The sequence below is a fragment of the Meleagris gallopavo genome, chromosome 1, assembly GCF_905368555.1.
Source record: "Meleagris gallopavo chromosome 1, MGAL_WU_HG_1.1, whole genome shotgun sequence".
In the NCBI taxonomy this organism is placed as follows: Eukaryota; Metazoa; Chordata; class Aves; order Galliformes; family Phasianidae; genus Meleagris; species Meleagris gallopavo.
This window is the reverse complement of record NC_139404.1, coordinates 131,004,632-131,018,651: the sequence shown is the minus strand read 5'-3', so window position 1 is coordinate 131,018,651 and position 14,020 is coordinate 131,004,632. Positions and strand designations below refer to the sequence as shown.

Sequence of the window (14,020 nt, the reverse complement as noted above, 5' to 3'; positions counted from 1 at the left end):
ACAAGTTGCCCAGAAATTCAGTGGATCTCTCATCCTTGAAGACATCCAAGGTCAGGCTGGATGTGGCTCTGATCTACCTGTAGGTGTCCCTGTTCATTGCAGGGGTGTTGGACTAGATGGCCTTTTAAGGTCTCTTCCAACTCAGATGATTCTATGAATCTAAGGTAAGGAAGGGCTTGAGGAGACCACTGCTGTGGGTCACTTTTTACTAGGGAATCCAAAGCTGATGTATTGTCATCAAATAGGCCTCATACTTCTCACCATGGCTGTATTATGCCCCTTTCCCAAGGAAGTAATCGCTTCAGTACTTAAAGATTTCTGCCCATAACTATTTCCACTTTTCAAAACAAGTCACCTGCTCCTTACAGTTCAAACACAACTGGCTGCATCATCGATTGATATTCATGATTTCAGTAAAAAGGGCAGATATTTAGGACATCTCTCACAAGTGACTTATTTCTGCTTTATGGTAGCCAGCAAGGCAAGGTTGAAAAAAATGTTCTCATCTGATTCCACAGACTTCTGTGAACAGCAATACGTGTTCCTCTTCTTTGAAAGTGTTTTGGATTCGTTGTTTATCACACTCAATCCTTAAATTATTCAAACTAAGAACTATCCCATTAAAACATCTATGATAACTTTTATTTCTTATCATGGGACATATCTTCTTAAATGATTGGAAAGCATGTTAATTTGTCAAAAGAGTAAAGTTACCTACATGACCCTATTAAAGAAGATACAATAAATATAAAATGCACCATTGAAAGTATTTGAAAATTATCTCTATTCAAATGATTTTGAACAAAGTCAGAACCAGACAATGTTATGTTATAGCCCAATGAGGTTTAGTGCCTGCTACAATAGAAAAGGACAACAAGAAGAATTCATGATTGCAAATTTATTATATAGAACAGTAAATTCCAGACAACTCAGTCACATAATAGACAGTGAAACAAGCAGACTCTTGTTTTTGTATAAACCAAGTTATTGAGCTGGTAAGTCGACCCATAGACTTCATATTCCATGGTATTCTGAAATAAATGAATGCAATGTCATATTTTATGTGGAAATGTTGATCTGTATATGATTTAGTATTCAGTTATGTGTGTTTAGTCCTTCCTAAAGTTATAAATGAAATCACCTGAAATTCTTGTACCTTGAGATAAAGATAGGCGAAAGTCTGAAATATGGGATTAACTACCCAGATCTGTTAGGTGCATTCAAACATGAATCCTCCCTCCTCATGCAGTTCTGCTGTCTCCAACATATCCCAACTACACTGACTTTCTTTCAGAAGAGTGGAAGCACAGTGTTGATCTTGCTGCCCAGCTAACTCAGGGCAATGAGCTGTGGGTAAGAGCAGAGCAAGCACACTGTCATGCTGCTCCATAATACTCTTCCAGTCATTGTCTCCCTTCTTTCGGAGGTCATCTTGAAAATACAGTAAAAGCATTCTTTGCTTGTGTTTTCTTTGCAGTATTTCTTTGCTACTCGTCTGACCTGTCACCCCAGACAAATAACCTTTCCTGTCAACACTTGGATGTGATCCTTAAGTTGCAAACAGAATGATTTTTTTTATTATGAGATAAAAGATTGGAAGAATAGAATTTGAAGGAGGACATGCATATACACTGATTATTCTGTGCATTTTCCATTAAAGCTGAGACATTTAATATACCTTTTCAAAGATGGATAAGGAAGAGCTACATGATACAACTAGATCTTACTGTCTTCCTTCCTTACATCCCCGTTCTTGCTATTTCTACTCAGGTTTACTCCAAGAAGACCTAACTATGATGTAAAGATTACTCTGATTTGCATGCAGAGATCTGTATTAGTGGGTTCTCACGTGGAACTAGGTGACTGAACGTCACTGGGAGCAGAGATGAGTCCACATTTATCATAAGGAAGGACTTACTAGCTTTTGTGTTCCAAGTACAATATACACCCAATAGAAAAAAAAAAAAAGTTGTCATTTCTGTATCATTTCTATCATTTTACAAAGGGTGAAAACACCTCCTGAATGAACCTTAAAGAAAATCCTTTTGTCAAGAGCATATACCATATCACTTTGAGCAAGAAAGAATTTTGGTCCCAATGGCTTTCAGTGACCATACGGAACATCCACATGGGTACCTAGGTTTGTACTAGGTTCATACAACTCCTCAGTAATTCCTTCATTATTGAAATATGGAACAAGTTCTGGTTGCTTTTGGATGGTCTACTCACCACCGCCTTCAATAGTTCTTCCATTTCGAGGCTGAAAAATAAAATAATGAAAGGGCTATAAAGAGATATTAGATGTCAGATATATAAACACGGCAAAATACATCCCCCGTTAAGGCTGCACTAAGATTTCTTTTAAAGAGACATGTTAAGTATCAGAGGGAGCCACGCAAGGTGGGTTTTGACTCTGAACCAGGAAATTTTGTTCAGCCTCTGTCCAAACATCTAAGCAGTCAGACAAAGAACATACAAACAGCCCTGAAACCACCTGACCAGACTCTGAATTGGCACAATGGTTACATGCCAAAACCTTTTTAGAAGATTTCTTTTCTTTTAGGAATGTTGAAAACATTCCTAAAAACTAGCTTGGTGTTAACCTTATAAGGTTAATCATGTAATCATAGACCTGAGTATTCTGAATTAGACCATGCCATAGTTTGAGCCAATGGGTGAAAAAAAGTGAGGGAAATTATGATGTTTATAACATTGTTTATGCTTTTCACTCTGTTATACAGCATGCCATTGCCTACTGCTCAGACCTTCCAGGCTATGTGGACAATCTCATGGTCATATGCTTCATATGGGGGATTTACTATGAAGGCACCTTGGCCATTTCTGACATACAAGCCACATACTACTTCTGTCTTTAGAGGACGTGACTTGAGACATCCACAGTCACATCTTACAGTAAAAAAAGTTTAATTCATTACCACTCCAGATCTCATTATCTTGTGGTCTTTCAGCTGAACCAGAGTTTTTTAAGCAAATGGCTTTTTCAGCTTTCAAACGGAGGGGGATTTGATGTCTAACCAAAACAAGTGCGGTGAGAATTTGTGAAGTTAAGCAGGTGATGGTAATGGATATAACATTGCCTGTCACACAGAATCTGTAAGAAATTCAAATACCCTGAAAAGGAAAAAAGGCCGTCCCAGAGTCCCATGACTATCCTGTAAAATAAAACACAAACCATTAACAAAATATTTTAAACTCAGTTCCATAGATCTGTTGACAAGTTTCAGTGTCATTCCATCAGCCTATCAATAATTCAGGGCCTCTTTCAGCAGCATGCAAATAATGAGATGCTGAAAGTCTCCGATGCCCATTCATCTGGACTGCTGATTAAAAATTAATACCCAAAGGGCACTGTCTACAACAATCCATTCTGTCTAGTGTAAATATACTAATTTACCGTAATTAAAGATTCACAGGCTTGAGAAGATGTATAAAAGAAGCTTTACACATGGTACATTGCTTTGCAGAAGCAGGGTCTGCTCAGCTCTTCCCAATCATTAAAAAAGATCACTTATATAACTTATATATCACTTACATACTCCTACTGACTTGCTATTACTTTTACATACCTTCTTTGTAAATTCTGCAGCAGCAATCTGTGATTCCTGCAAGTCAACAGTGTAAGTTAATCAAGATGCCATCATTTTTTTGTTTGTTTGTTGTAGTAATCCTCTGTCACTGATTAGGTTTTCCACTCTGAGAAAAGTACACACAGAAGACAGCTACAAGAACAACAGCAGCAAATGGATCTTTTTGAAGACTTATTTTAAATCCCATTTTAACCAACCCCACTGTTCAACATGCTTTTATTTCTGGGGAGAGAAGCAGAGCTCAAATGGGTGCAAAGCATAGCAGTCCATGCCTCTGGCTTAAATGGTCCTTGATAGCTGTTCCCCTCTTTAAATGGGGCTGCTCTCCAGCTTGAAAATTGTCCTTATATTTCAACCCAAGCATTATTGCTGATGCCTTCCGGCACACCCCTCTTACTCTTCATAAAATTGCTCATTTTTCTATATGAGGAATAGAAACTTTCCCCGCAATTTCACGGGAACAGAGACAGCCAGGTGTCTCACAAAGCCCTGAACCTACTGCCCAGTACACTTGCAAGGTTTGAGAGCCCTTCTGCCTGCAGCACAGCTGCCCACAACCATGCATCTGGCTGGCTGGGAACAGCATAGCTCCAAGCCAGAGCCGCTGCTATGCCAGTGAATAGAATGAGTTGCCCAAGAGGAGCAAAGTATGAAGACGGGAGGAGAGCACAGTTAAAGCACGTGGGGGGGAAACTGGGGAGAAGGAATTCAAAAAGAAAATATGCAAGAAGGAATGAAAGAATTGGGATTCAGGCAATGTGATGAGGATTTCGCCTTGTTAAACTGTTCTTGGTTCAAGCCCCGAGGAAATGGTGTACAGAGCAGGTCCCATTAATGCCAACTCAGTAAGAAACAGTGCAGAAGAAAAAAGTGCATGTTCGATCAAGATACTTTAAAGGACACAAATGGAGAGACTACAAAGATATGGAGGATACTAATTGTTGTGAGATGATTACTGGACATCAAGCAGAGACAAACACCAGCACATAACTCAGTCTGACTTTCAAATGTCCTAGCTAATAGATTTAATTATATGAAAGAAGCATGGCAACAGGTGAGCTGCTAAAAACTGTGTATTGGCTTGATTTTAGGAAGGGATTTTCAAATACTGTTTAGATATTATTTCCTATTGATTCCTTTGAGACTACCATCTACCAAACAAATCTACAAGATTTGTTTGAAGATCAGACATTGAAACTAAATAGTCCATTAGTTTTCCCAACAAGTTTTTTTAGGTATAGTTCTTCCATATCTCACACTTTGCTTTGAGCCTCCGCTTTGTCAGACACCACCTAGAAATCCTATTGTAGATACACTGCAAGTGTTTGCTGTAACTCTTGAAAAGACACTGTGTAAGATCCAGCTCCCAGCCTTGAGGACTTACAGGGTGAATTTTTGGTAAGGTTAGTTATTAAAGTAGTAACCAGGAATGGCTACTGGCTGATTCTGGATGTCTCCTCACTAGCTAAACTGTAGAAGCACAAAGTCAATAGAGAAATGCTAGAATTTTTATATAATAAACTTCAGTATTGTAGAGTGTTATAGCTGCTTTAGGAAAACATGCTTGGAATTACAATAAGGCAAAGACACTGGCAAGAAGAGTTGTTGAAATATCTGTCAAAATACTTTCTATTGTTGTCTTGAAGGCTCTATTTGTGATTTAATAAAACAGAGGACTCAAACTCCACAAGTGAAATAGCTTTAACATACCTAAGGGCAGTATGAATTTTATGGGAACGGCAAACTGTTGATAATAGACAGCATTTTAAAGCAGAATTGATATTGAGCTAGGTCCTAATACGACCGCACCACTGAGGAAGAGCTATACTCAGTATAGCTCAGTGTATACATTATATATACAATCAGCAACTTCTCAGCTTACGTTTTTGGATCTGAATCAGAAAAAAAAAACAAGCTCCAATAAAACATTAAAAATTAACAAAGTAGTTCATATGCTTCCATGTTCAACATGATCTTAGGCATGCTGTTGAACCAATGTTGTGTATTTTTTTAGTATATTTAACCCTCTATTATCCAAAAGTGGGGGCCAGTTTAAAATACTAACCTCATTTGTAAGTGGATGTTTAGCTCTGATTCAATAAAAACAACTTGATTTCTAATGTAATAGTATTAAGAATTACATGAAAGCACTATTGAGAAAAAATATTATTTCATTGGTACTTCTTGCACCTCCCAAACTATGACAATGTTAGATTATACGTTATCACTTGGAGAAAGGTCTGAGGAGGGGATGCTTTTAGGTAGAAGCAGCAATTGCACCTTACCTCATTTGTTTGCATGCTGTTGAATATGGAATAACAAAGATCCAAAACAGTGCTGGAGATCTGCAAAACCAAACAGTTCTGTAATACACTTACTAGGACACCATGTAAAGGGTCTTACAGAGAACAGTTTTACAGGCTTCACCCAAATCCCAGCACAATTTAAGTAATATGTATGTGGTTCCAATAAAACCACTCAGAGCAGGGTAAGGCTTACTGATGTTAGTATGAGATGAAAAACACGTATTTTGTAATAAGGAGCATACAGAAAGACTTGTGTTGTCAGTAGAGCCTCTTGCTAGAAACAGACTTAAATGAATCACTTACATTTAAGATGCTCTTTCCTATGCCAAGTGTTCCAGAATTAGCTGGGTTTGGATTTGTCTTTATTTGCATGTTTCATCTACACTCATTCATCTATAGGCATTTCAGGAGAAGCTGTTTGGTGTAGGTTTGACCACAGAGCCCAGTACATTCAACAGAGATAATTTTATCCTATAAGATGCTAAAAATCAGTCTGGTCCAGTTGTACACCTGCAGGACAGATGATGAAGGGCCAGAGGGTAATTCTGCTATATCAGTGACAAGAGCTGCTCCGGTGGGTTTTATCTCAGGACTCTCAAGGAGAAGGAGAGAGCAAAGATGGGATTCACATGGGGGTCCCATACTCACAGGACAAAGGTTCACTTATGTATGTGATCACATCTCAGACAAGAAATAACTACAGCAAAGGAAATAAAACGCAAGACAAATAACCATCTTTGGGAACTATTTCCCACCAATTTTGTTTCACTGAAAGATACGAGGGAAAACAAACAAACAAACAAAACAAAAACGCACAACAAAACAGTTTAAAGTTTCCAGATAACTTCTCGATCGTATGAAAACGCTGAGCCCAAAGGCAGCTTACCTGGGGCTGGTTGGACAGCTCCATCCACTGACTGAAGCACAGCGCCAGTTGCTTACAAAGTACAGAGCGGACGTTAGCGGTAGGGCTGTCCCCATCATCCAGCAGCCCAATTCCCCGACCCCGCACCCAACCCCCGGGATGAGAGCCCTACCTGGCTCTTGGGCAGCTCCGCGCCGTCCCTGTAGCGAGAGAGGGGCTGCGGGAACCCTGCGGAGAGGGACACGCGGGAGCCGGTTCAGCGGGGACCCGAGGGCAGCCCCCTTACCCTTCGGGCCCCGAACCTACCCGAGCCCCGCGGCAGGGCGCAGAGGCAGCAGGCGGCCAGCAGCCAGGGCAGCGCGGGCGGCGGCAGGGGCATGGCGGGCGACGAAGGGCGGCGGCGGGCGGCGGCTTTATGGGGCCGCGCCGAGACAGGGGCGGCACCGGCCGCGGCCACGGCCCCGCTCTGCCGGGCCCCCGCCCCCGCCGAAGGGACAGGGAATTGCGCGAAGGGAGTGGGAGCAAGACAGGCCGAGCCTTCCTAAACTCTTTTTTTATATAGACTTCGAGTTTGCTACAACGAGTACATAAATTCCCCGTGTCCCACTGTAACATAGGAGTAGGGATTTGATCAGTGAGAAGATGCAAGAAATCCACGTCCCTTTTCAACAGTAACTGTGCTTTGCCCAGGCCTTGGCAGTTTGGGACTGGAGGCGACTGTCTTGTCCCTTTCAGACAACACAATGTTTGTGTTGCCACACTTAGTGCAGAGTTTGCACCCAGATCACTCCCGTTGTACAGGGACAGGCACCTAACGGATCCGTTCAGTGTTAGTTGCTGTCTGTGTACTGAATGCTAATTCCTTCAAACACTAATTACTTACTACATTTTAGAGTAGAATACAATTACACAGCTACTAATTTGCTACTAATTATTTAGTATAACGGGCCATACCCAACTCCTTCAACCTTTCCTCATCAAACTTCCCCAGTGAAGAAAGGGTGAGGCAGCACGGGTTGTTCAGCCTGGAGAAGAGGTGGCTCAATGCGGCTTTCCAGTACTTGAAGGCAGCTTATAAGCATGAGGCAGATGGACTTTTTACATGGTCTGATAGTGATAGGACAAGGGGGAATGGCTTTAAACTAAAAGAGGAGAGATTTAGGCTAGATGTTAAGAGGAAATATTTAACTCAGAGGGCAGTTAGGCACTGGCACAGCTGCCCAGAGAAGCTGTGGTGCCCCATCCCTGCAGGCACTCAAGGCCAGGTTGGATGGGGCCCTGGGCAGCCTGAGCTGGTGAGGGGCAGCCCTGCCCATGGCAGGGGGTGGGGCTGGGTGGGCTTTGAGGTCCCTTCCAACCTAAGTCACTTTATGTTTCTATGATTTTCTGATTCTATGGTTCTCTGGCTTTCCCTTTCTGATAAGGAAGGCCTGGTCTGCTCCTTTTTCCTTCAGGCTACTCATTATCTGCCTAAATCCTGCTTCCATCCCACACAGCCTGTTTAGTAATAGCCTCTGCCAACTATTTAACCATGTCATTTTCAGGAGAGTGAAGTGATTGCTATATCATAGAGAAAGGTCTGTGTGACCACGTTGAGCGGGTAAGGCGTACCTCTCTTTGAAGAAAAATACAGGGTGCTGCCTGCACCCTGCACCTTTCCTTCTTCCTTTTTGAGCACAACGCAGCACCCACTGCTTTATTTCACCCTTTCCAAGTGAATATCCTAAATGCACCCTTCAGCAAATGTTGGTCCTATGAAGCCTGTGGAGTTAGTAATTTGCTTCAAGTGAGGCTTATACATAAAGATCGGATTAAAATTACGTCATGTGTGTTCAATTTTGAAAAAAAAAATCAGTACTTATTACCAAACTGAAAATAGGATTTTATCAGCCACACTGCAGTGTGAGGGAAGAACTGGGAAAAGTATTTAAAAGCAACAATTCAAATAGTTGAATGTGTCACATTATGAACCCATTGTCCTTCCTTAAGTCAGAACTTTCTGCTGCTGCTGTACATTTCATTTCACAGGCGCTAGATCAGGTGCAGCTCTGCCAATGGGTTCATCAGCACCAAGGCAGATTAATGAGCCACCCTTTCAGTGTACAGGGTCCTGGACTTCCTGCATGCAAAGAGATAGGTTAAGAGTTTCAGCGCCCACAGTTATACGTGAGCAAGTTAAAATGAAGCTTTGGGGGAGTGTCAATGGGAAAAAAGAGAATCTTTGTGGTGAGTCAGGAGGGTTAGTGTATATTTAGTAGCAGTAACATTAATTTTCCATTAAAGCATGCTGTGGTAGATAAATGAAGAATAAAAAGATAATTTGGCTTCAACAGGCATAAGGATGAAGACTGTCTTTCTTTTTTGCAAATGATCTCTGTGGTAATAACAGCAGTTCTGCACACAGCAAGGGCATGATCCATAAAACGTCACCAACGTGCAGCTCCTAAGTGTATTAAAACTGGCTGCTGCTGCTTCCTTGTGCCCTGCACACTCTGCAGCTTGACACTGCTCAGTGGAAAGCCAAACCATGGACCTGTTGGAAAGATGATAAAATGCTGCAGAAGTTGCAGAGTACTTACTAGGCAAACTTGCCACAAAGCCTGCAGGCATCTCCCAGTACTCATCCTGTATTAAATATGACACTGCTCGTTTATGTGAATATGACACTGTGTTGACTGTGAATTTAGTCAACATACACTTCATTTCCAGTACAGACAAGCAGTCCAAACGGTGGGAGCTTCTCTCATTTTTGTTCCTAGCTGGGCAAGGCTCAAGCTTTGTAAAACAGAGGTCTTGTACAGGTATGGATTTGGTTGTCAAAATGTCAAACAAGTGCAGAATAAGTATTTTTCTTCTGTTTGTGGTTGGATTGCTGTACTTTGCAGATATAATGCCACGGTCTTAAAGTGCAGTAGGTCAACAAGGAAATGTTTAAAGAAGGTCAGTAAAAATGTGCCTCATAAAGACAGAGATTAAGGACAAAAAGATAACCAAGAGCTTAACCATGGAGGAGTAGTACAAGTGAAGCTAGGATCTAGGCTAGGAATCTGAACTGTTACATTCCTTTGGATCACTTCTTGGCTAAATTTGATTTTATGTCTGCTACATGCAGCCAGAGAAATGAATATTCCTCAGAAATTAAGAAATTTATATTTACCATGCTACTGTATGGAAATGAAAATGCAATAGTGGGCTATATTGTGCCATCCTGGCATGAAGGTTCACGTAGATTGGCATGTTCCAAGTCATTTGGAAAGATCTTAAATCTGGAACTCACACTTGGCTTAATTTTAACACTGTCCTGTCCTGCTTAGGCAGAAGAGTGGGATAACTCCACTTTCTGTGCCTGAGCTTTCATTTGTCCTCAACTACACGCTCCTGACTCCTTATCTTGTGCTTTACCAGAAATTTCTCATAGTGTCCCAACTAAGTACTGGAGAGGCTGATATGTTCTTAGCATCACCAGTTAAATGAATCCGATTATAATAGGTGAATCATAGAGCTGACACTCATCCATCCATTCCTCCTAAATGTGAATGATTTGATTTGTATCTTCAATTTTCTCTGAGTGTAGTTATGTGTAAATTATAATTCTGTCTTTAGAGAGTGATTGCCATAGTCTGTGATGATGGATACCTTACACTAATTACTAGAGTAATTACACTAATTACTAGAGTAATGCATCCCAGATTTCTGACAAATACACAGATTGTAAGTTTCTATTAACTTTAGTATAACGTGAACAGAATACATACAAATATGTTGCCTTAAAATGGATGTTTGTCTCACCAACAGCTAGCTACAGGCAGAACCAATCTCAGTCCATTTTTGCTACCCTACAAAGACTCTTCAAGCAACACTCACTCTAAGCCTACCAGCCAAAGAGACAAAAACACCAGATGACATTAATGCCTTATCAGTGCCTTATGACTCACCAACCCTCAGTAGGTAATATTTCTCAGTATCTTCTCAACTTAAGGTCACACATAGATAATATATCCATTTGGGAAGCTGATCATATAGGCAACTGGGAGATCATGCCTGTGGTCAGTACAGGATGTACATGCATCATGGTGCAAGCAGCAAGGAGCTCAAACCCACACTTTGCTTCCCTTTGCTTCATTGAGCAGCACTTACTCCCACAAAGGATCTGAGTCAAGTGCCTTTCAAAATGAGTAAGTACTCCAATTTTGTCACTTACAATTATTATTGAAGATACCTGTATTTTTCTTGTTAAGCAAGTTGACTCATTTAATATGAAGGCAATTAATTTTCTTGCTCTGTTCCAGGTAGGAGAGATTCATACAGAATTTTATTGGTGTTGGTAATGAACAGATAGGATCCCTGACATTTTAAATCCTGGCAGCTGTATGACTTAACTTTTTTTCTGCTCTTTGACAGAAGTGTTTTTTACCTGGAACCTTAGTGGCTGTGGTGTCACACAGGTATTCCCCGTGGCAGTTATGTCTGGATGTACTTTAAAGCTAGTAGTAGTGTGCAGGAAATGCAGTGAGGTGAGCTCTCCATTCCCTTCTGGAATAACACCTCTTGAGGATTCTTGTCAATAAATGGCAATCACTGCACTTTCTGCTGGCTCTGATGGTCCTGAAATACAGAAGGAATTGTTCTAAAGCCAAACAGGAAAGGGGAAAAAAAATGAGAGAAAATAAGGATAACTCAAGCCAAATAACAACAAAGGACACAGTAGTGAGCCAAGTCTCTCAGAATATCCACAGAGAGTAAAGTTCTGAGCAGTACTGTATGTATCCCTTGTACTAGGTCAAACCCAGTACCTTCTTGTCTCAGCCCTCAGAGGCTGGAGTCTCTTTAGCATGCTTGTTTCCATATAACTGGAGAAGACAGATTTCATTTGTTTTTTTCCTCCACAGTACAGCTGTTAGACAACACACTTAAATCTCATCTGAAAATAAGCAATTCCTCAGAGAGGAAACTTATGAAGGAAATGAACAGTCAGCACAATGATTATCAACCACCATCTCCAAAGTGCAGCTCACTGGGGAGAGGTTTTAGCGCTGGGTCTGGGTCTCACAGCTTGTTAATAGAAAAAGATACTGTGCAATATCTGATAAATACAAGTTGGTCTACCACTGTTGCCCTCAAAGATTTTAGATGGCTGCAGGTGTGTGACTCTCATGAGCTCCTATGGAGCCGGAGATTATACTGTGCTGATAAATTTGGGTGAATAGCCCTGAGGCAGGAAAATTAACCATATTCAATTAAAATTTTCTTTCTGTTGACAGAATTATCGTATATATTCCTGGCCAACAGTACAGAAACTACTACTGAATGGAGGAGTGAGGAGGGCTGCAAAATTAAAATCCAGGTCCTCTGTGAAGAAATAGTCATATATATGAGAATGACATTGAAGAAGGCAATAAAAAACTATATTAAAGCTCCATGGTGCATAATAAAATTTCAAACCAAATTCTGGAAGGTATATTGGATACATTTCCATAACCCAATTATTAATTGAAAAATGTTTTTAAATATTTCCTGCCTGCTGTATGTGCCTGACACGTTCTAGTCCTTCGCTGATATTTTGGCACATAACAGTGATGATGCTGCAGCCTGTGAATCTTTGCTGCAGATCTGAAAGGCAGTGCTGAAGTAACTTCAGTAACACACTGCTGTTAACAAATGTTATTTAAATCAGTTTCGTTTTCACCATGGAATAAATAATGCACGTCACTTATCCAGCTGCAAAATGCTAGCAAAGAAAAGAAATTTCTCCTGAGGGGAAGAGGGAATTGAACAAACTGAAATCTGTGTTTGGTGCTTTAACATTAACCTCACACTGACTTTCCTACTAATAAAAAGACAGATGCCATCAAGCAATGCTTCCCCACCTTCTGCTCAGAGAACATACAGCCCAAATAATTTTTCCCTATTGTAAACTCAACCACATCATTGAGCGAACAGCAGAAAATGATGCAACCCACTCCCTTCTGTAATAGGAACATAGACAACAATTCCAGGCACAGTTTAGTGCCATGAGTTATCCAATAAAATGAAGCTCATGCGCTGTTGTTGGTGGTGGTGCTGGTGAATAAACTGATCTCCCTCTTTGCATTGCCTGAATCGAGGAATCTCTTTTCAGTGACATTGTTTCCTTAATGAAATTAGTGCTTAAGGAAGCTGCATGTAAATTAGGAAGAAAAAAAAAAGGATGTTGTGACGAAGCACATGCTAACAGCTCTGGCACTTTTTGGAAAGTGGGAAAAACTAGTTCAGTGATGTCAAAAATAAAAGGACAGAATGTCTAGAGGGAATTATAAGTGGGAGGATAGATGGCAGCCTCCTTTTCTGGGGATGCAACTTAAAATAAATACAATGTTGCTGGGGAAACATGCCTAAATGGTTTGATGCCTTGAAATGCAGGGCTGGAGTGTCCCTTAGGCTAAAAAAAGAAATAGTTGTGGTTCTGTAAGATTATTGTGAAAGGCTTTAGGACGTGCACGGGATTTGTTGCCCTACAATAAGCTGAACAAGGGTAAAAGTTAGGCTCTGAATTGTCACAAAAAACAAAACAAAAAAGATTGTATTCAATAACTGTGTATTCTGTCACATTGCAAGAGAAGCAGTGTTCAACACAACTGATTTGAGCTATGCACAGTATTTATAAAGGAACGGTACAGGCACTGAGAGCAGAGTCGTGTTACTAGGATCTGTGCTCAAAGATGGTACCCTCAAACACTAAGAAAACTTGTGGTAACACAAGATTTAAACACTATGTGCTACCCTAATGGCCATGCCACTCCACTGCTGGCACCAAGATAAGGCACCTGGTTGTGGCCTTGACCAGGAGAGTGTGCTGGGAAGATTTGTGATGTAAAGTTCCAGTTCTTGCTCTCTTAAGTTTGGGTTGCAGAGCAATGATTGTCATTTTAGGATTGCCATTCTAGGCTTACATCCCCTAGAACTCCTGAACATGGTTTCTTGTCTCCCCATGAGTGATGCTGTTCCTAGCTAATCACTGGGCCACTGGGGTAAGGGAAACAAATGTTAAAACTCCACCTGCCAGGTATCACATCTGCCACCTCTCAAGAGTCACTCCAAACAGCAAGTTGTAAGTTATTTGAAGCACTTGGTGTCCCTATGAAAGCTGTTCCACTTAGTACAAAACACCTGTGTAACATGCATTTGGGAGCAAACGGGACCCCATCTCACTCCCATGCCTCCCAGTGCCCATCCCTCTCTCTGCTCACACTTCTGTTACCGAA

At 41.0% G+C, this 14,020-nt stretch overlaps 1 protein-coding gene across 1 annotated transcript; it reads right to left on the bottom strand.

Annotated features, from left to right (window-relative positions):
• Positions 1-2,221: 2,221 nt before the first annotated feature.
• Positions 2,222-7,158, bottom strand: NMS (neuromedin S). The gene is made up of 7 exons (XM_085216869.1): positions 7,086-7,158; positions 6,952-7,007; positions 6,801-6,851; positions 5,894-5,953; positions 3,588-3,623; positions 3,132-3,173; positions 2,222-2,260 (listed from the first exon to the last, which is right to left on the bottom strand). The coding sequence occupies exons 1-7, from the start codon at positions 7,156-7,158 to the stop codon at positions 2,222-2,224; spliced, it is 357 nt and encodes a 118-aa protein (XP_085072995.1).
• Positions 7,159-14,020: the final 6,862 nt, after the last annotated feature.

Excerpts from the sequence above, each read along its gene's own strand:
- NMS (XM_085216869.1), bottom strand. The coding sequence starts at position 7,158 with ATGCCCCTGCCGCCGCCCGCGCTGCCCTGGCTGCTGGCCGCCTGCTGC. Across the intron at positions 7,008-7,085 it reads CGCCCTGCCGCGGGGCTCGG|GGTTCCCGCAGCCCCTCTCT; the intron begins GTAGGTTCGGGG and ends CCCTCTCCGCAG. Across the intron at positions 2,261-3,131 it reads GGCCTTTTTTCCTTTTCAGG|CCTCGAAATGGAAGAACTAT; the intron begins GTATTTGAATTT and ends TTTATTTTTCAG.